Source organism: Entelurus aequoreus, linkage group LG18, assembly GCF_033978785.1.
Source record: "Entelurus aequoreus isolate RoL-2023_Sb linkage group LG18, RoL_Eaeq_v1.1, whole genome shotgun sequence".
Lineage (NCBI taxonomy): Eukaryota > Metazoa > Chordata > Actinopteri > Syngnathiformes > Syngnathidae > Entelurus > Entelurus aequoreus.
In genome coordinates this window covers 40,345,272-40,367,411 of record NC_084748.1, presented here as the reverse complement: position 1 = coordinate 40,367,411, position 22,140 = coordinate 40,345,272, and the positions used below count along the sequence as shown (strand labels likewise).

Below are 22,140 nucleotides of genomic sequence, written 5' to 3'. Positions count from 1 at the left end.
CGCCCCCGTCTGATGGCGCTCTGTTTTCAGCACCACGGACAGAGGCGGTGACCTTTGCTCCTGCAAGCGCGCTGATCACACTCCCTCTCCACAGTGTTGTTTTCTGACATCTATAAATGGTAAATGGGTTATACTTGTATAGCCCTTTTCTACCTTCAAGGTAATCAAAGCGCTTTGACACTATTTCCACATTCACCCATTCACACACACATTCACACACTGATGGAGGGAGCTGCCATGCAAGGCCCTAACCACGACCCATCAGGAGCATGGGTGAAGTGTCTTACTCAAGGACACAACGGACGTGACGAGGTTGGTAGAAGGTGGGGATTGAACAAGGAACCCTCAGGTTGCTGGCACGGCCACTCTCCCAACTGACCTGTTGTGCGGCACGGTGCTGCTCCACCCGCGAGAATTTTGAAAAGCTTTTACATAGCTTTCCCAAAGAAAGAAGACAAGCATGGGACGTGAAGGTTCGCCGTAAACACTGGAGATCCACCAAATATAGCGTCTTGTGCCAGGTAAACACGACAAAACGTTGGCGTTTTGTTCAGGAGAGAACATGCAGAAGCTATTAAAAATAACAGAATAAATGAATCAATTAGATTGATGGTTTGACAAAAACGGACTATCTTTGAATCTCAGTCAAATTGAAATATTGCAAGTCGGTTACAGTAGTAGAGAAAGTCAAACACTAGTACAAATAGAGCAGGGGTCGGCAACACAAAATGTTGAAAGAGCCATATTGGACCAAAAATACAAAAAAAATATCTGTCTGGAGCCGCAAAAAAGTAAAAGCCTTATATAAGTGTAAGCGACTTGTCCAGGGTGTATCCCGCCTTCCGCCCGATTGTAGCTGAGATAGGCTCCAGTGTCCCCCGCGACCCCGAAGGGAATAAGCGGTAGGAAATGGATGGATATAAGTGTTATAATGAAGGCAACACATGATGTAAGTGCCTATATAAGCTATAATAGCCTACTATCAAAATGACTTTAAAAGCCTTATGTAAGTGTTATAATAAAGACAACACATGATGTAAGTGTGTATATTAGCTATAAAAGCCTACTATCAAAATGACTTTAAAAGTCTTATGTAAGTGTTATAATGAAGGCAACACATGATGTGTGTATATTAGCTATAGTAGCCTACTATCAAAGGCTGACGCAAATATTCGTTGACAGAAATGTTGTATTTTATTTTTTATTTTACACATTTTTGTAACATTGAAATCATTAGCAAAATGAAGGCTTCTCAGAGGGTGAGATAACTTCTGGAAATGACTGGCTCAGAATGGCCAAAGGTATATATTGTCTTTGTCCAAGTTTAGGCTGTCTTCTTCTAATGGATTTATTACAATCTTTGCAAGCTGGGTAACGTTTGCTGTGGTCTGGAACAACATGGCACACAAACAACTATGAGAAATCTAGCCAATATTACGTACAGATAATGTGTCATGAGACATGCAAATATAAATTAAATACACGGAGGACAAAAGTGAAGGAAATTAAATTAGCTCAAATATACCCCGCCTTCCGCCCGATTGTAGCTGAGATAGGCTCCAGCACCCCCCGCGACCCCGAAGGGAATAAGCGGTAGAAAATGGATGGATGGATACCTTCAAACAAGGCATAATGATGCAATATGTACATACAGCTAGCCTAAATAGCATGTCAGAATCGATTAGGTTGCAGTCATGGATTGGCCAAATATGCCTGATAAGCACTTCAGCAAATCAATAAAGCTCACTTTTGTGCATACACGCACAGCATAAACCATTTGGTGGAAAAAAATGAGACAAAGAAGGAGTGGCATAAAACATGTCTTTCTGTGGCAGCACCGGAGAAAGTTGTACATGTAAACAAACTACGATGAGTTCAAGGATCACTGCAATTCGTAGGACAAAACGCTGCTTGCCAAAGTGAAGCATGTATAACATAAACAGTGGGATTTCTAACAATTAGGAAGGTTTGTGTCATGTTTGTTCTACAGAAAATATATTAAAACAAAGCATTTATTTTTTTGTTCATCTTTTTCCATTTTCACACATCTCTGAAGGAGATCCAGGGAGCCATTAGGGCGGCGCTAAAGAGCCGCATGCAGCTCGCGAGCCGTGGGTTGCTGACCCCCGAAATAGACAGACATTGAATGAATAAAATAAACCAAATTTTGGCTGTAATAATGGATGAGAAAATGAACAAAAAATCTCATAAAAAATATGCAACATTAAGTGGAAAGAAATACGTCAATATTGAATAAAGCAAAATATGATTGGCAACAGTAAATTGTCCCTGGTGTGTGAATGTGAGTGTGAATGTTGTCTGTCTATCTGTGTTGGCCCTTCGATTAGCTGGCAACTTGTCCAGGGTGTACACTGCCTTCCACCCGAATGCAGCTGGGATAGGCTCCAGCACCACAGCGACCCCGAGAGGGATAAGCGGTGTATAATGGATGGATGGATGTTCTGGACCAGAAATCACTTCATATTCTCTGCTGCTCGCCAGTGTTACCATATCTGAGGTATTGTGCAGAAATATGGGAAAATAACTACAGAAGTACATGTATTTACTTAGCATGTTACAAAAAAGAAAGATCAGTTAGAATAATACATAATGACTGATGCATACAGTGATAACAAATACGTTGAAGGCAGCCACCACAGTTGACATACTTCTCACAAAAGTCACAATTTCTCCGTAATTGTTGGTCCAAATGAAGATGTTGGCAAAATGAGGGTAATAAGTTATTTTTTTGGTCAATGTGTGTATTTTTGTTATTCATTGGCAGTGCACCTTATAATCTGGTGCGCCCTACGATCCGGAAAATACGGTATTAGTGTGTCTAATATATTGTATGTTTACTCGATTTACTCTATCCTGTGATAATTGACATTAAAGCTTCAGTACAGAAGAAAACATGTCTGATCATTGGAGGAGTTGTCTATCTGCCTCACCGCGGGGAAATTGCGAGGGCAGAATAGTAAAAAGGCTACTCTTCACAGCACACAGTGCAGCTCCTGTCTTCAGACAATTTGGAGGTCTGATCCGTCTGCTCCCACTCATCAACACGGTCCTGCAACTCGCAGATCGCCAAGGCTACAGAGGAGGCAGAAGCTGCACATGCCAGAGCCGACTTTGCACATAAGGAAATTGAACAAAATGCCAAATTAGAAGCCCTTAGTGAAGAAAAGGAAGCAGAGGCTGCTCTTGCTGAAGCTAATTTGTCTGAAGCGGCTGTAGCAGAGGTGGCTTTAAATGGAGGCATGTGTTCCCCACGTACACAAAATCAAAAACATAAAGACTCTTAGCCAAGGAGGCTTCATCCCCCACACACAGTGTCACCACACCCGAATCACCAAAACAATGACTTTGCTAATCTTGCTAGATTCCTGGTCAAAAGTGGACTAGTCCCAGATGGTTTGACAGGATTTACAGACAAGGCTGAGGACAAATGGGTGTGGAAAGCAGCATTAAACAATACTATAAAGGGGTTAAACTTAAAGCCTCGAAGAACTAGATCTGCTGACTCGGTGGCTTGGGGAAGAGTCATCTAAACACGCCGAACCCATCCACTCAATATCTTAACAACACAACAGAGGACTTGCACGGAGTCTGGGTAAGACTAGAGCAGGGGTCGGCAACCCGCGGCTCCGGAGCCGCATGCGGCTCCTTGACCACTCTGATGCGGCTCAGCTACATACATGCCGACCCCCCCGATTTTCCCAGGAGACTTATGGATCTCAGTGTCTCATAGATTACTCCCAGGGAAAAAATAATCCTATTTACACTCTAATTACTAAATAAAGGACGTGCCCTAATTGCACTGCAGTAATTGTCCTCTATAGCATTTACATACAGCGCCAGTCCAGCCACATGTTGCATGTTGTTATTATTTGCACACACAGGAGACAGCAAAGCATACTTACTCATCAGCCACACAGCTTACACTGACGGTAGCCGTATCAAACAACTTTAACATTGTTACGTTACAAATATGCGCCACACTGTGAACCCACACCAAAAAAGAATGAAAAACACATTTCTGGAGAACATCCCACCGTAACACAACATAAACACAACACAACCATTACCCAGAATCCCATGCAGCCCTAACTCTTCCGGTCTACATTATACACCCCCGCTACCACCAAATCCCCCCACACATCAACCCCCCCCCCCCCCCCCCCTCTACGTGCGTTGGTTGAGCGGAAGAGTTAGGGCTGCATGGGATTCTGGGTATTGGTACCGTCAGTGTAAGATGTGTGGCTGCTGAGTTAGTACGCCTTGCTGTCACTTACGTGAACAAGCTGAAACTGCATTCTACGTGTGGTCGAGCAGGTACACTGATAGGGCAGACTGTAGAGGGCGCCAAAAGCAGTGTCATCACGCTCTGATATTCGGGAGTCTCCCGGGAAAAATGAGAGGGTTGGCAAGTATGACGCTATCAAGTGCCATTCATTCAAAACTCGCGGGCTGCACTAACATCAAATTTCCACATTAAAGTGCGTGCCGGTGCGTGTGTCAGAGACCCCTGGGTAACATAGCACAAAGCATTTAAGCTCTGTATGCGGTGTTTTTCATTTTAAATTTTTTTTTTTTTTTTGTGGCTCCCATTACTTTCTTTAATTTGTGAAACTTGCCAAAATGGCTCTTTGAGTGGTAAAGGTTGCCGACCCCTGGACTAGAGGAAGGCTTCGAGGCTATAGAAAGGTCACTACTTGACAGACTTGAACAGATCCCGAGGGTCTCCAATAAAGAGCCATTAAACTCAGAGTTGGGTGACTTACTATCTGAAATAGATGCTGCCAAATGTGCAGTGTATTTGCACACCTTACGTGGCATTGCCCCAGTCATAGAAAAGCTACCGATAAAACCTACAAGACAAGTGGATGTCAGAAGGGACAAGATTGAAACAAAAGCATAATGCGAGTTTGCCACCATTTTCATTCCTCTGTCGCTTTATACAGGATGACGCCGGAATGAGAAATTACCCCAGTTTTAAGTTGCACATTCAACATCCATATGCACTACAGTTCCCACAGTTAGCAGTTACGGAACAAATCAAATTAACTTGTTTTAATCAGTTCCAGAGGTCCTGTTGCTGTCCACAGAACAGAGGTATATAACATCTACAAAATTAACTCATTCATTGCATTCCCATACATATGAATCCACACCCACTAAAGAAGTGTAGAGCCTTTAGTGAAAAGCCATTAAAGGAGCGCAAAGCCTACCTAAAAGAGAACAACATGTTTCCGCTGTTGCGATACATCCACTCACCAAACTAGTGTAAGAAGTTAAATGTTCCGAGTGGGCCAGCGACAAACATATTGCAGCACTGCACGCAGGCCCAGCGCCATGTATAGAACCCAACGAACCGGCTCAAAATACGACTACACTCCAAGGCAAGGACCAGAGGAAGGACCACAGTGGGGAGAACAATACATGCACTCTCGAGATAACTTCAGCATGCACTCAAATGTGTCTGGTGTATGTCAATCCAAAGAGACACCTGGCCCACAAACAAGTTAATGGCCCGGTCAATGATCCATTCGCTCTGAAACTTGCACTTGGGTGGGTTAATGTTGGGGAAATTTGTTTAGGGGAAGCTGAGGAACCAAATCTTGTTGGCTCATACAAGACCACCGTCTAAGAGAATAGGTGTCCAGGTCTCCTGCCACCCTGTCAGAACAGGTTTCAAGTTAAAGAGCAGTTCCAGTCATGGAACCTGGAATACTTGCAGCTCATGTAAAATCACTGAGACCCTCTTTCAAATGAGCGAAAGGGATACAATGCTCGCCCTACCAAGAACCAATCATTTCTAAAGATCATGAAACAAAACTTTTGCTGAGACGACGCAAACAGCTGGATGGCTCCATTTCCTTCATGTACGCCAAAGTCTCGTCTCTGAAATAATATAATTTTAGCTATCTATCGCTTTGAATCACTGTACCGCACACTAAAGAAATACTTGGAAGTGGAGAAACACAACAACAATGCTGAGGCCAAACTTGCACCCAAACCCGACAGTTCATCACAGATGAAATGGACATTTAAATCATGTGTTTTCTCTCAGACAGTGTAGTGGTCCTCTGCTGTATATACAATGAATTCAGGAGGTTCTATGTCTTTGTGAACAATCGTGTGCAACATATCCGATGAGCAACTCAATGGAGCTATGTGACATCAGAGCGTAACTCTGCAGACCACAGGTCCAGGTCTCTTCCAGCGGCAAAACTATCATTAAACACTTGGTTAACCAGATCAGACTTCCTCCTTAAGTCCACAGTGATCCCCTCACACAATATGTTCCAGGTACAAGACTCTGACACAGGGCTAGAAGTCCGTCCTTTGGGCACATCTGTTTCTCAAACATCGCAACTCAGATTGAGGATTACAATCATGAACACAAGGTTGTTGGTTCCTGTGTCAAGTAACCCAAACTGCCTATTCATTCTTACTCTGGCTAGGCTCTTCAACCATAAGTTAAATGTCCAAACTGCTCCTCAATGTGGTTTTTGGAATGAGGACCTTTACAGGCGGTGGAGACAACACCTTCTGGCATTGTTGGTGACTACCTCACAACACCACAAGGTCGTAGAAAGTGGCAATTCACAAGACCTAACTTGAAAAAGGGGTTATGTTGTTCTCTTAAAGGATCCTCTTGTCAAGAGGAATCGATGACTATGAGAGTGAAGGTGAAGGCTCACCGTAGTAGCAATGGACAAAATACATAGGTTGACGTTAAAGTGTTCAAAGATGGTACCAACAGATTGTATTTAAGACCCGTCACAGATACTGTTCTTCTTTTACAAACCCTGTTTACATATGAGTTGGGAAATTGTGTTAGATGTAAATATAAACGGAATACAATGATTTGCAAATCATTTTCAACCCATATTCAGTTGAATATGCTATAAAAACAACATATTTGATGTTCAAACTGATAAACATTTTTTTTTTTTTTGCAAATAATCATTAACTTTAGAATTTGATGCCAGCAACACGTGACAAAGAAGTTGGGAAAGGTGGCAATAAATACTGATAAAGTTGAGGAATGCTCATCAAACACTTATTTGGAACATCCCACAGGTGAACAGGCAAATTGCGAACAGGTGGGTGCCATGATTGGGTATAAAAGTAGATTCCATGAAATGCTCAGTCATTCACAGACAAGGATGGGGCGAGGGTCACCACCCAGTCAACAAATGCTTGAGCAAATTGTTGAACAGTTTAAGAAAAACATTTCTCAACCAGCTATTGCAAGGAATTTAGGGATTTCACCATCTACGGTCCATAATATCATCAAAGGGTTCAGAGAATCTGGAGAAATCACTGCACGTAAGCAGCTAAACCCGTGACCTTCAATCCCTCAGGCTGTACTGCATCAACAAGCGACATCAGTGTGTAAAGGATATCACCACATGGGCTCAGGAACACTTCCGAAACCCACTGTCAGTAACTACAGTTGGTCGCTACATCTGTAAGTGCAAGGCGAAAACCGTTTATCAACAACACCCAGAAACGCCGTCGGCTTCGCTCGTCCTGAGCTCATCTAAGATGGACTGATACAAAGTGGAAAAGTGTTCTGTGGTCTGACGAGTCCACATTTCAGATTGTTTTTGGAAACTGTGGACGTCGTGTCCTACGGACCAAAGAGGAAAAGAACCATCCGGATTGTTATAAGCGCAAAGTTGAAAAGCCAGCATCTGTGATGGTATGGGGGTGTATTAGTGCCCAAGACATGGGTAACTTACACATCTGTGAAGGCGCCATTAATGCTGAAAAGTACATACAGCTTTTGGAGCAACATATGTTGACATCCAAACAACGTTACCATGGACGCCCCTGCTTATTTCAGCAAGACAATGCCAAGCCACGTGTTACATCAACGTGGCTTCATAGTAAAAGAGTGCGGTACAAGACTGGCCTGCCTGTAGTCCAGACCTGTCTCCCATTGAAAATGTGTGGCGCATTATGAAGCCTAATATACCACAACGGAGACCCCCGGACTGTTGAAAAACTTAAGCTGTACATCAAGCAAGAATGGGAAAGAATTCCACCTGAGAAGCTTAAAAAATGTGTCTCCTCAGTTCCCAAACGTTTACTGAGTGTTGTTAAAAGGAAAGGCCATGTAACACAGTGGTGAACATGCCCTTTCTAAACTAATTTGGCACGTGTTGCAGCCATGGAATTCTAAGTTAATTATTATTTGCAAAAAATAAATAAAGTTTATGAGTTTGAACATCAAATATCTTGTCTTTGTAGTGCATTCAATTGAATATGGGTTGAAAATGATTTGCAAATCATTGTATTCCGTTTATATTTACATCTAACACAATTTCCCAACTCATATGGAAACGGGGTTTGTATTTAGTTTTTATTTGCAAGGATGTTTCAGGGGTTTACAGACATAATTTACGGTTTGTGTGACGTCACGCATTATTCACTTCCCTTATTACGGACGAGTCTATCATCCGTTCTACAAGCTATCATTTTTCACAGATTACAGCCTGTAAAGTTGATGTGTACAATTGTATGGTTGTTGTTTAAACAGCAATGTGATTGTATACATACGACAATGTATAATGTTTTTCATGTTAGTATTAAGCTAGCTAACAAGTAGCTAGCTCGCTAGCATGCCAGTTTGTGTGACTTGCCGTGCACAATTTGTCTATAAATTGTTACACATATGAAGTTTGTATTATATATTAGTAATGTGTCTAATATAATGTGCTTTTTTTCTAGTTTTACTTTGTCCTATGATAACCCCTCCCCCCCAAAAAAAAATACAGTTTTACTATGAAGAAAACACGTCTCTTTATTAGCGGAGTTGTCTATCTGCTAAGCTGCGGGGCAATTGCGAGGGCAGAATAGTACTCTATAGTGCTTTATATTGTGTTTAAAGTGTATAAACTTACTAAAATGTGGCCTTTTGCCAGGGGTGAAAGCTATTGTTCATATTTACATTGTTCCTTCTGGGGAAATTGATTGATTGATTGATTGAAACTTTTATTAGTAGGTTGCACAGTGAAGTACATATTCCGTATAATTGACCACTAAATGGTAACACCCGAATAAGTTTTTCAACTTGTTTAAGTCGGGGTCCAAATCTGTTTCATTATACAAACCTCTTTATTTACGAACCCAGTTCAAGAACCAATCACGTTTGCCAATCAAGGTTCCACTTTATTAAAAAAAAACTAAAAACTTCTGACCTCGTTCTGTCCATGAGACAGCTTTTATTCAAAATGAGAAATATCGGAATATTTTATATATATTTATTAATTATTTTTCTATCCCTTCTATCCTTATGTGAGACTAGCTCACATGTATTTTTTTAATGCATTCTAACTAGTAATAGATGCAAGTAAAAGTCTGCTTACAATGGAGCTGATTAAGCGCTTAAAACAAATCCAAACACGTTTTATTTGCTGTATTTTTCGGACTATAATCCTTTCATTTCATTGGGACGGCGTGGCGAAGTTGGTAGAGTGGCTGTGCCAGCAATCGGAGGGTTGCTGGTTACTGGGGTTCAATCCCCACCTTCTACCATCCTAGTCACGTCCGTTGTGTCCTTGGGCAAGACACTTCACCCTTGCTCCTGATGGCTGCTGGTTAGCGCCTTGCATGGCAGCTCCCGCCATCAGTGTGTGAATGTGTGTGTGAATGGGTGAATGTGGAAATACTGTCAAAGCGCTCTGAGTACCTTGAAGGTAGAAAAGCGCTATACAAGTATAACCCATTTATCATGTATTTATTTTCTAAAAAAATCAACAGTGCCCCTTATAACCTGGTGTGCCCAATGCACGTATTAATTCTGGTTATGCTTACCGATCTCGAAGCAAATTTATTTGATACATGGCGGACAAGTGGATGACAGTCACGCACAAGATACGTGCAGACTGCAGGGTGGCGCCTCCTGTTCATGGAGGACGGATGGTACAAAATAGGAGTGAGGGAAGCCTATCTATGTCAAGGTTGAAAAAACACCCTTGAACTTCTACATACAACACTATCCTTTCTACCATTCCCAAAAGACTCCACAATTTGGCCTCGAACAAATAACAGAAGTTCTTTGTTCCATTTGTTTACAACTGAATAATAACGTGGGTGATTCAGACTATTTTGGCCGGTTAGTGGTCGATCCACAGCGATCGTTCTGCCACACAATACCTCAATGCTAATTAGGAAAAATTACACTTCAACGACTGTGGTTGGCTTTGACAGTGGAATTGCTGGTTCGCATTAAAACAGTTGTTTTTGTTAAGGTTGGAGGAGGGAGTTGTGACTGCACAGAACCACAAGGGGGAAATATTGCTCTATGTACGTTTGTATTTATTATATATATATATATATATATATATATATATATATATATATATATATATATATATATATATATATATAAACAATATAATATAATAAATAATAATACATAAATAAATAATGAACAATATAATTTAATTAAAAGACAAATGAATGGTGTGTGTGATCTTGATTGGCGTGGCGAAGTTGGGTGAGTGGCTGTGCCAGCAATCTGAGGGTCACTGGTTCAATCCCCACCTTCTACCATCCTAGTCACGTCCGTTGTGTCCTTGGGCAAGACACTTCACCCTTGCTCCTGATGGGTCCTGGTTAGCGCCTCGCATGGCAGCTCCCGCCATCAGTGTGTGAATGTGTGTGTGAATGGGTGAATGTGGAAATAGTGTCAAAGCGCTTTGAGTTCCTTAAAAAAAAAAAAAAGGTAGAAAAGCGCTATACAAGTATAACCATTAATTTTTGCCATTTAAAAGGGATGTATGGTGGAAGACTATGTGTATGAATAATTAACTTGAGTATTACCATAATTGTTGGATGAGGAAGCAGACAAATCCAAATCCAGAGAACAAGTCTCCACTGCTCCACTGTCCGTGGGGCAGAGAGAGGCGTCAAGAGGTCTGTGTCCAGAGCAGGGGTCGAGGATCAAGGGAGGCAGTCGAGATCCAGGGGTGGGGTCCAAGGAAGCGAGACACACAGCTCGAATCCAAGGCAACAGAAGGAAAACAGGGACATCAACAGAAGGCTAAGTTCCGGCCAGGATCCTAGGGTTCACTGTTCTTTATTCAGCTCGCCCTCATCAGTCCCAGGTGTGCTGATTGCCGGCGATTGATTGCAGCTGTTCGCTGCTTCTGGTCTGGGGCGCGCTTTGCGGGCTCCCGGAGCTGTGCTCGGTGTAGCGCACAGATGAATGCGCACTGACGCGCGCCCGGACCGTGACAGTTTTTCTCACTTCGATAGGGCAAAATCATCTCTGCCCAGGCAAACCCTACTGCTATTGGAGAATAAATATTTGGGGTTTTGGCACCAGCCGCTAGACTAGATCTGACCAATCTAAGTCGAAGACTAGATCTGAGCCAATCCACGTCTACGAGCACGAACTGGTGAAGCCTACTTGGATGAGAGGCAACACGTCTTCTAAGACAAACCAGTCCAGTTGCGATCAAATGAACGCCCTGAAATTAGGTCATTAACGTTAGCGCTTATAATAACAATATTGCTAATATTTGGTTAACATTCAGGTGACAACATTTAAATAGAGAATTGTTTATGCTTTTTGGATGTTTTTTTTATTGGGTTTCAAGGTCAGAATACACGTAATAGACGCAATGACATCATGGCTCCCATTGACTCCATTGTAGTGTAGTCCTGATACCAATATTTTGGTACCGTTACCAAAATTATTTCGATACTTTTTGGTAGTTTTCTAAATAAAGGGGACCACAAAAAATTACATTATTGGCTTTATTTTAACAAAAAATCTTAGGGTACATTAAACATATGTTTCTTATTGCAATTGTGTCCTTTTCAGAGACGGTATAGTACCGATTATGATTCATTAGTATTGCGGTACTATACTAATACCGGTATACCGTACAACCCTACTCCATTGTAAGCAGACTTTTATAAGGATTGTGAATTAGAGGCAAAATGCCCCCCCCCCCCAAAAAAAAATTCAGTTCCCCTTTAATCCCTCAAGCTCTTGTGACACCCCAAGGAAATACTTTTGACTTGACACACCAATTTAGCGCCACACACAGTTTTTTTCATTAACTCTTGATAGTCCGGACAGCAGTTAGTGTTATGATTGCACCATCTTTTTTAAAACATTGATGAAAAACCTTCTCATGTTAGTAAAAAAAACCCACGCTATCTTCATACACTATATTTCCAAAAGTATTTGGCCACCTGCCTTGACTCACATATGAACTTGAAGTGCCATACCATTCCTAACCCATAGGGTTCAATATGATGTCGGTCCACCTTTTGCAGCTATTACAGCTTCAACTCTTCTGGGAAGGCTGTCCACAAGGTTGCGGAGTGTGTTTATAGGAATTTTCCACCATTCTTCCAAAAGCGCATTGGTGAGGTCACACACTGATGTTGGTTGAGAAGGCCTGGCTCTCAGTCTCCGTTCTAATTCATCCCAAAGATGTTCTATCGGGTTCAGGTCAGGACTCTGTGCAGGCCAGTCAAGTTCATCCACACCAGACTCTGTCATCCATGTTTTGAAATGTAGCGTTCTCCTGGAAACCTCCAAACCCAGACTTGTCCATCAGATTGCCAGATGGAAAAGCCTGATTCATCACTCCAGAGAATGCGTCTCCTGTCAGGTTTAAACATCGATGACATCTATTAAAACAGACAAGAAGCAAAGAATCAAACAGAGACAGAATTCAATTTGGCTCAGTGAGGAGAAACGCTCTGCCAAAAGATTGTACGCCGCCTTCTTTTATTTGGACCTTCCCTGACCACATGGCAACAGCTGCTTCCAAAGGGACGGGGGTCGTAAACAGCCATCGCCTTTGATTACAAAACAGTTCAAAAGAAAAGGTCAGTTCAAAAAAGAGGTCGTAAAAGAGTTCAAAAAAGCGGTGCCTGGAGGGGACTCTGGTCCTGCTTTCTCTTTGCTTTTGTAGTTCTTGGGTCAAACAATATATTTCTGTGGATTTCAATACATGAAAGAAACCGAAACCCCTTCATGTTGCTTCCCCCCCTACACAGTGGAGTTTTACAAGCCTTCTTCTTGGTAGGTTCAAAGACAGCGTTTGCTTCTCGCCGGGAACTCATTGAAACACAACGTTTTTGTGATAACTTAGATACAATTATTCTAACATCTCCACTGCTCTAGAGTCCTGGGGCGACGTGCTTTACACCACTGCATCCGACCCCTGGTGATGTATGGCTTAGATGCAGCTGCACAGGCCATGGAAACCCATTCCACTAAGCTCTCTGCGTACTGTACGTGGGCTAATTGGAAGGCCACGTGAAGTTTGGAGCTCTGTAGCAACCGACTGTGCAGAAAGTCTTTGCACTATGCGCTTCATGCATCCGCTGACCCCTCTAATGTCAGTTTACATGGCCTACCACTGAGTTGCTGTTGTTCCCAAACTCTTCCATTTTCTTATAATAAAGCCGACAGTTGACTTTGGAATATTTAGGAGCGAGGAAATTTCACGACTGGATTTGTTGCACAGGTGGCATCCTGTGACTGTTCTTTGAGTTTTGAGTTTGAGTTTGAGTTTATTTCGAACATGCAAGCATACAACATGATACATCACAATTTCTAGTTTCTTTTCAACATGTTCGAAAAGGAGTAGGAAGAAGCAGAGCTTATTTAATCCTACCCCTTTTCTTTACATAACAGTTGCAAAACTTTTTGTTCACTTCCTGTTCACAATTTTTTCACAATAAACTCCATAAGTAATCACAATAAAAATAAATAAATAAATAATAGTAAGAATGTAATAATAATAATTGGTGAAGTAAGTCATATTTCATATGATGAGATAAGTAAGATTACTTTAAGAATGAATGAATGAATGGATGAAATAAATTGAGAATGTTTGTCATGGTTCTTCTTCATTGTACTTTGTAAACACTTTAAGTTTGAAGAGTTTCTTGAAGTGGATCATATTAGTACATTGTTTGATTGCTTTGCTTAATCCATTCCATAATTTAATTCCACATACTGATATACTGAAGGTCTTAAGTGTTGTACGTGCAAACAAATGTTTTAAATTACGTTTTTCTCTAAGATTATATTTCTCCTCTTTTTTTGTGAAGAATTGTTGTATATTCTTGGGTAGCAGGTTATAGTTTGCTTTGTGCATAATTTTAGCTGTTTGCAAATTCACTATGTCGTGGAATTTCAGTATTTTTGATTCAATAAATAAAGGGTTTGTATGTACTCTATATCCAACATTATGTATTATTCTAACTGATCTTTTTTGTAACACCGTTAATGAATGAAGTGTACTTTTGTAATTATTTCCCCATATTTCTACACAGTAGCTCAGATATGGTAACACTAGTGAGCAGTAGTGAATATGAAGGGATTTTTGGTCTAGAACATGTTTTGCTTTATTAATTATTGACGTGTTTCTTGCAACTTTATGTTGTATATTTTTTACGTGAGATTTCCAGTTCAATTTATCATCAAATCATTATACCTAGAAATTTGGTTTCGTTTACTGTTTCAATTTCTATTCCGTCTATTTGTATTTGTGTTTGACTTTCTCTTCTACTGTTACCAAATAGCATTATTTTAGTTTTAGTTTTTTTTTGTCAAACCATCTTTTTAATGTGTTAATTTCTTCTGTTATTATTTGTATTATCTCCTGTGTGTTCTCTCCTGAACAAAACGCTGTTGTATCATCCGCAAATAATACTAACTTTAAATCTTTTGTAACTTTACAAATGTCATTTATATAGAGATTGAATAATTTAGGTCCTAGTATTTCTTTCACAAATGTTTGTAGAAACAGTCTCCATGCCTAAGTGCTTGATTTTATACACCTGTGGCCGGGCCAAGTGATTAGGACACCTGATTCTGATCATTTGGATGGGTGGCCAAATACTTTTGGCAATATAGTGTAAGCTACTCTTCTCCCGGTGTGTACTCAGCAAACACTTTCCCAGGCTTAGACTCCTAATAAGTACAGTACCGTACATGTCAGCGCTATTTTTTGTTGTCGCTGCTTTTAGCCAAATGAAGGCAAAGAGCTTTTTTATGACAGCATGAGGGGGATTTCCGCTCTCCAAATGTGCGGCCCTCGGCAAATTTTAACACGTCACACTCAGGTAATTCAGCTCGCTCTCACTTCATCACCAGTTCTGGGATGATGTCAACGTCAATAGAAAATCCAGTCCCAATGATGAAAAGTGCTGTGCAGTTCATACGAAGTAGATGTATTTTTATCTGGGCTCTTTATTTATTCTCTTATCGGGTTTATGCAGCTTTACTTGAATCACTAAGCGGTTATGACATTTTACATGACTCATGCAAATAATTACATTGTGATGTTGAGGCCTTTGTGTTTGAGTGGTTGTGATCCCTACCTAAATCCTCCCCTATGACCATTATCTAAGAGAGAAGTCTGCTTCCGTGCCGTTTGCTACCGCTCGGTGTGTGATGGGAATGTGTTCTGACACACGTACACAGGGTCAGCTTCGACGAAGGGAGGCAATGGACCCAGCACAGCTTTTCTTCTGTGCCTCTGTTTGTGGACGGCGTTTTGGTGGAAGCTGGGGCAGAGAACCAGATCATGACGTGAGCCTTAACAAAAAAAAAACCCTAACTGAAAACATGATGTTTTTAAGATGATATGATGTTAAAAGTAATTCTGCATTGTATTTATTTATTTGGTAACACTTTAGTATGGGGAACATATTCACCATTAATTAGTTGCTTATTAAAGTTACAAATAATTAATTTAGAGTTATTTGGACACTACGGGAACATATAAGGGTTAGAGTTAGGGTTACTAATAAACAATATTTCTGAGGTTATTGAGGGAATTACTGGCTGTATAATAAGGCCCTGCAGAATAATGCATTAATAAGTACTTAATAATGACTAATCAAGAGCCAATATGTTACTAATTTGCATGTTATTAAGCAACTAATTAATGGTGAATATGTTCCCCATACTAAAGTGTTACCAATATTGGTAACACTTTAGTATGGGGAACATATTCACCATTAATTAGTTGCTTATTAAAGTAACAAAGACTAAATTTAGAGTTATTTGGACACTAGGGGAACATATAAGGGTTAGGGTTAGGGTTACTAACAAACAATAATTATGAGGTTATTGAGGGAAGATTCTTAATTAATGGCTTACTGGTTGTATAATACGACCATGCAGAATGAGGCATTAATAAGTACTTAATTATTAATAATCAAGAGCCAATATGTTGCTAATTTGCATGTTATTAAGCAACTAATTAATGGTGAATATGTTCCCCATACTAAAGTGTTACCAATATTGGTAACACTTTAGTATGGGGAACATATTTACCATTAATTAGTTGCTTATTAAAGTAAAAAAGACTTAATTTAGAGTTATTTGGACACGAGGGGAACATATAAGGGTTAGGGTTAGGGTAACTAATAAGCAATAATTCTGAGGTTATTGAGGGAAGACTCTTAATTAAGGGCTTACTGGTTGTATAATAAGACCATGCAGAATAAGGCATTAATAAGTACTTAATAACAACTAATTAAGAGCCAATATGTTACTAATTTGTATGTGAATAAGCAACTAATTAATGGTGAATATGTGTTCCCCATACTAAAGTGTTACCAATATTGGTAACACTTTAGTATGGGGAACATATTCATCATTAATTAGTTGCTTATTAAAGTAACAAAGAGTTAATTTAGAGTTATTTGGACACTAGGGGGACATATAAGGGTTAGGGTTACTAATAAGCAATAATCCTGCGGTTATTGAGGGAAGACTGTTAGTTAATGGCTTACTGGTTGTATAATAAGGCCATGCAGAAAAATGCATTAATAAGTCCTTAATAATGGCTAAGAGCCAATATGTTACTAATTTGCATGTTAATAAGCAAGTAGTTAATGGTGAATATGTGTTCCACATACTAAAGTGTTACCAATATTGGTAACACTTTAGTATGGGGAACATATTCACCATTACTTAGTTGCTTATTAAAGTAACAAAGACTTAATTTAGAGTTATTTGGACACTAGGGGGACATATTAGGGTTAGGGTTACTAATAAGCAATAATTCTGACGTTATTGAGGGAAGACTGTTAGTTAAAGGCTTACTGGTTGTATAATGAGGCTATGCAGAATAATGCATTAATAAGTACTTAATAATGACTAATAAAGAACCAATATGTTACTAATTTGCATGTTAATAAGCCAGTAGTTAATGGTGAATATGTGTTCCCCGTACTAAAGTGTTACCAATATTGGTAACACTTTAGTATGGGGAACATATTCACCATTAATTAGTTGCTTATTAAAGTAACAAAGACTTAATTTAGAGTTATTTGGACACTAGGGGGACATATAAGGGTTAGGGTTACTAATAAGCAATAACCCTGAGGTTATTGAGGGAAGACTCTTAGTTAATGGCTTACTGGTTGTATAATAAGGCCATGCAGAAAAATGCATTAATAAGTACTTAATAATGGCTAAGAGCCAATATGTTACTAATTTGCATGTTAATAAGCAACTAATTAATGGTGAATATGTGTTCCCCATACTAAAGTGTTACCCATATTTGGAACACTTTAGTATGGGGAACATATTTACCATTAATTAGTTGCTTATTAAAGTAACAAAGACTTAATTTAGAGTTATTTGGACACTAGGGGGACATATACGGGTTAGGGTTACTAATAAGCAATAATCCTGAGGTTATTGAGGGAATACTCTTAGTTAATGGCTTACTAGTTGTATTATAAGGCCATGCAGAAAAAGGCATTAATAAGTACTTAATAATGACTAAGAGCCAATATGTTACTAATTTGCATGTTAATAAGCAACTAATTAATGGTGAATATGTGTTCCCAATACTAAAGTGTTGCCAATATTGATAACACTTTAGTATGGGGAACATATTCAGCTTTAATTAGTTTCTTATTAAAGTAACAAATACTTAATATAGAGTTGTTTGGACATTAGGGGACATATAAGGGTTAGGGTTAGGGTTACTAATAAGCAATAATCCTGAGGTTATTGAGGGAAGACTCTTAGTTAATGGCTTACTGGTTGTATAATAAGGCCATGCAGAATAAGGCATTCATAAGTACTTAATAATGACTAATTAAGAGCCAATATGTTACTAATTTGCATGTTAATAAGCAACTAATTCAATATTGGTAACACTTTAGTATGGGGAACATATTTACCATTAATTAGTTGCTTATTAAAGTAACAAAGACTTAATTTAGAGTTATTTGGACACGAGGGGAACATATAAGGGTTAGGGTTAGGGTTACTAATAAGTAATAATTCTGAGGTTATTGAGGGAAGACTCTTAGTTAATGGCTTACTGGTTGTATAATAAGGCCATGCAGAATAATGCATTTATAAGTACTTAATAATGACTAATTAAGAGCCTATATATTACTAATTTGCATGTTAATAAGCAACTAATTAATGGTGAATATGTGTTCCCCATACTAAAGTGTTACCAATATTGGTAACACTTTAGAATGGGGAACATATTCACCATTAATTAGTTGCTTATTAAAGTAACACAGACTTAATTTAGAGTTATTTGGACACTCGGGAAACATATAAGGGTTTGGGTTAGGGTTACTAATAAGCAATAATCCTGAGGTTATTGAGGGAAGACTCTTAGTTAATGGCTTACTGGTTGTATAATAAGGCCATGCAGAATAAGGCATTAATAAGTACATAATAATGACTAATTAAGAGCCAATATGTTACTAATTTGCATTTTAATAAGCAACTAATTAATGGTGACTATGTGTTCCCCATACTAAAGTGTTACCAATATTTGTAACACTTTAGTATGGGGAACATATTCACCATTAATTAGTTGCTTATTATAGTAACAATTACTTAATTTAGATTTATTTGGACACTAGGGAAAAATATAAGGGTTAGGGTTAGGGTTACTAATAAGCAATAATCCTGAGGTCATTGAGGGAAGACTTTTTTGCTAATGGCGGACTGGTTGTATAATAAGGCCATGCAGAATAAGGCATTAATAAATACTTAATGACTAAAAAAGAGCCCATATGTTATTAATGTGCATGTTAATAAGCAACTAAGTAATGGTGAATATGTGTTCCCCATACTAAAGTGTTACCAATATTGGTAACACTTTAGTATGGGGAACATATTCACCATTAATTAGTTGCTTATTAAAGTAAGAAATACTTAATTTAGAGTTATTTGGACACTAGAGGGACATATAAGGGTTAGGGTTACTAATAAGCAATAATTTTGAGGTTATTGAGGGAAGACTCTTAATTAATGGCTTACTGGTTTTATAATAAAGCCATGCAAAATAAGGCATTAATAAGTACTTAATAATGACTAATTAAGAGCCAATATGTCACTAATTTGCATGTTAATAAGCAACTAATTAATGGTGAATATGTGTTCCCCATACTAAAGTGTTACCAATATTGGTAACACTTTAAGGCATTAATAAGTACTTAATAATGACTAATTTGCATGTTAATAAGCAACTATTTAATGGTGAATATGTGTTCCCCATACTAAAGTGTTACCAAGTGTTACCATTTATTTTTTATTTTCCTAAAGGCTAAACTGAATAAGAGGTGGACTTTAGAATATACGTCCATATAAGCTATTTTGGCATATAGTCTTTTTAGGCCTCATTTTAAAATAGCAATTCAGGGGTCATTTAGGCAATTCACTAAAACATTGACTTGACTTAATGTTGTTGTTTCTTTTTGTTTTGGTTTCTAAGACATGTGCTACAAATCATTTTGTTAAAACACGGGTGTCAAACGACCCGAATAGGCGGGATGAGTTTGCTACAAATAAAAATGAGCCAACATTTTTTAATGAAATAAACTGCTGTTCTAAATGTGTCCACTAGATGTCGCAATAGCAATTTTTTATATCTTTGTAAATTATGCTACACATGTAAAAAAATTAACCACATGATGTTAGTGCACCAGTCGAGGAACATGAGCAAACTACATAAATAACATCCTGTAATTAGATGTTGATATTGTTTTATCTTGATAGATTGAAAATTAACACCAATGAGTTGACTGATGAACATTATCACATCATTTATTCAGAAAGTATAAATAACGACAAATTAACCGCAATATGAAAGTGTAAAAAAAAAACAACATTATGATTTGTAAAATTTCAGAATGTGCTTGTTCTATTTTTAAACAAAGAAAACAAACCGGAGTTGTCTTTATTTGTTAAGTTATCGCGCCTTTATTTCACCAGTCCGGCCCACTTGGGAGTAGATTTTTCTCCAGTTTGACACCCCTGAGTTAAAATCATGCATTGGGTTTAAACTAAGATAACACAATATTTGTAAGCTGACACAACTAGCTAAACATAGTTTATTTTAACAAATATACATATTCTACATCTGACCAAATTTGCAGTTTTAATCATAATATATAATCTATGTATGTTCTGAAAACTTTGCTCTAATTCCAAGTTGTCAAATAATAGTGTGAGTTAATAAACCAAATTTGAATGTAACATTTTTTTTCATTTTTTTTTTCTCATATACAATCACGATCAAAAGTTTACATACACTTGTAAAGAACATAATGTCATGGCTGTCTTGAGTTTCCAATCATTTCTACAACTCTTATTTTTTTGTGATAGAGTGATTGGAGCACATACTTGTTGGTCACAAAAAACATTCATGAAGTTTGGTTCTTTTATGAATTTATTATGGGTCTACTGAAAATGTGACCAAATCTGCTGGGTCAAAAGTATACATACAGCAATGTTAATATTTGCTTACATGTCCCTTGGCAAGTTTCACTGCAATAAGGCGCTTTTGGTAGCTACAGTTTTGTTTCATCTGACATCACATGGCCAAAGATAAGACCTTCTGGAGGAAAGTTCTGTGGTCAGATGAAAGAAAAATTAAGCTGTTTGGCCACAATACCCAGCAATATGTTTGGAAGAGAAAGGGTGAGGCCTTTAATCCCAACAACAACATGCCTACCGTCAAGCATGGTGGTGGTAGTATTATGCTTTGGGCCTGTTTTGCTGCCAAAGGAACTGGTGCTTTTACAGAGAGTAAATGGGACAATGAAAAAGGAGGATTACCTCCAAATTCTTAAGGACAACCTAAAATCATCAGTCAGGAGGTTGGGTCTTGGGCGCAGTTGGGTGTTCCAACAGGACAATGACCCCAAACACACATCTGAAGTGGAAAAGGAATGACTAAATCAGGCTAGAATTATGGTTTTAGTATGGTCTTTTCAAAGTCTTGACTTAAACGTGTGGACAATGCTGAAGAAACAAGTCCATGTCAGAAAACCAAGAAATTTAGCTGAACCGCACCAATTTTTGTCAAGAGGAGTGGTCAAAAATTCAACCAGAAGCTTGTGGATGGCTACCAAAAGCGCCTTATTGCAGTGAAACTTGCCAAGGGACATGTAAGCAAATATTAACATTGCTGTATGTATACTTTTGACCCAGCAGATTTGCTCACATTTTCAGTAGACCCATAATAAATTCATAAAAGAACCAAACTTCATGAATGTTTTTTGTGACCAACAAGTATGTGCTCCAATCACTCTGTCACAAAAAAATAAAGAGTTGTAGAAATTATTGGAAACTCAAGACAGCCATGACATTATGTTCTTTACAAGTGTATGTAAACTTTTGATCGCGACTATATGTTAAAGCACACATTTTTTCCCCTGCAGCTTCTTTGGACATTTCAGCCACCGCTCTGAATGGCAGCTCATAAAGATAGACTACAAGTCCGTCTTCAGTCGGAAATGTACTGAGGAGGATTATCAAACATGGCATTTGCACAATCAGGTAAGCTAAAAACACGCCTCTCTATCCCTCATCATGCTGCTGTTCATCACCTAAAAGTATTTATTTATTTTTTTCCCCCAATAGGGAGAGCCATGTGTTATGGGACAAAAGCAGATTTACATCAAACGCAGACCGGGGAACTACTGCATGCTGGGTAAAGATTACTCTGGTCTCCTCTCTGCAGAGTCTTGTATTTGCCGAGCCCATGATTTCGAATGGTAAGTGAACCTTAAAACTCTTATGTTTAAAGGCCGACTGAAACCCCCTACTACCGACCATGCAGTCTGATAGTTTATATATCAATGATG

General features: G+C 38.8%; 1 protein-coding gene across 4 annotated transcripts in view; it reads left to right on the top strand.

The window, feature by feature from the left end:
- Nucleotides 1–22,140, top strand: part of sorcs3a (sortilin related VPS10 domain containing receptor 3a) — a 712,571-nt gene that overhangs the window by 595,272 nt on the left and 95,159 nt on the right. For all 4 annotated transcript variants that reach the window (XM_062027155.1, XM_062027158.1, XM_062027156.1 and 1 more), the window contains exons 14-16: nt 15,482–15,589; nt 21,715–21,832; nt 21,917–22,050. In XM_062027155.1, coding sequence (XP_061883139.1) covers nt 15,482–15,589; nt 21,715–21,832; nt 21,917–22,050 — 360 coding nt within the window. The remainder of the gene's footprint in view (nt 1–15,481; nt 15,590–21,714; nt 21,833–21,916; nt 22,051–22,140) is intronic.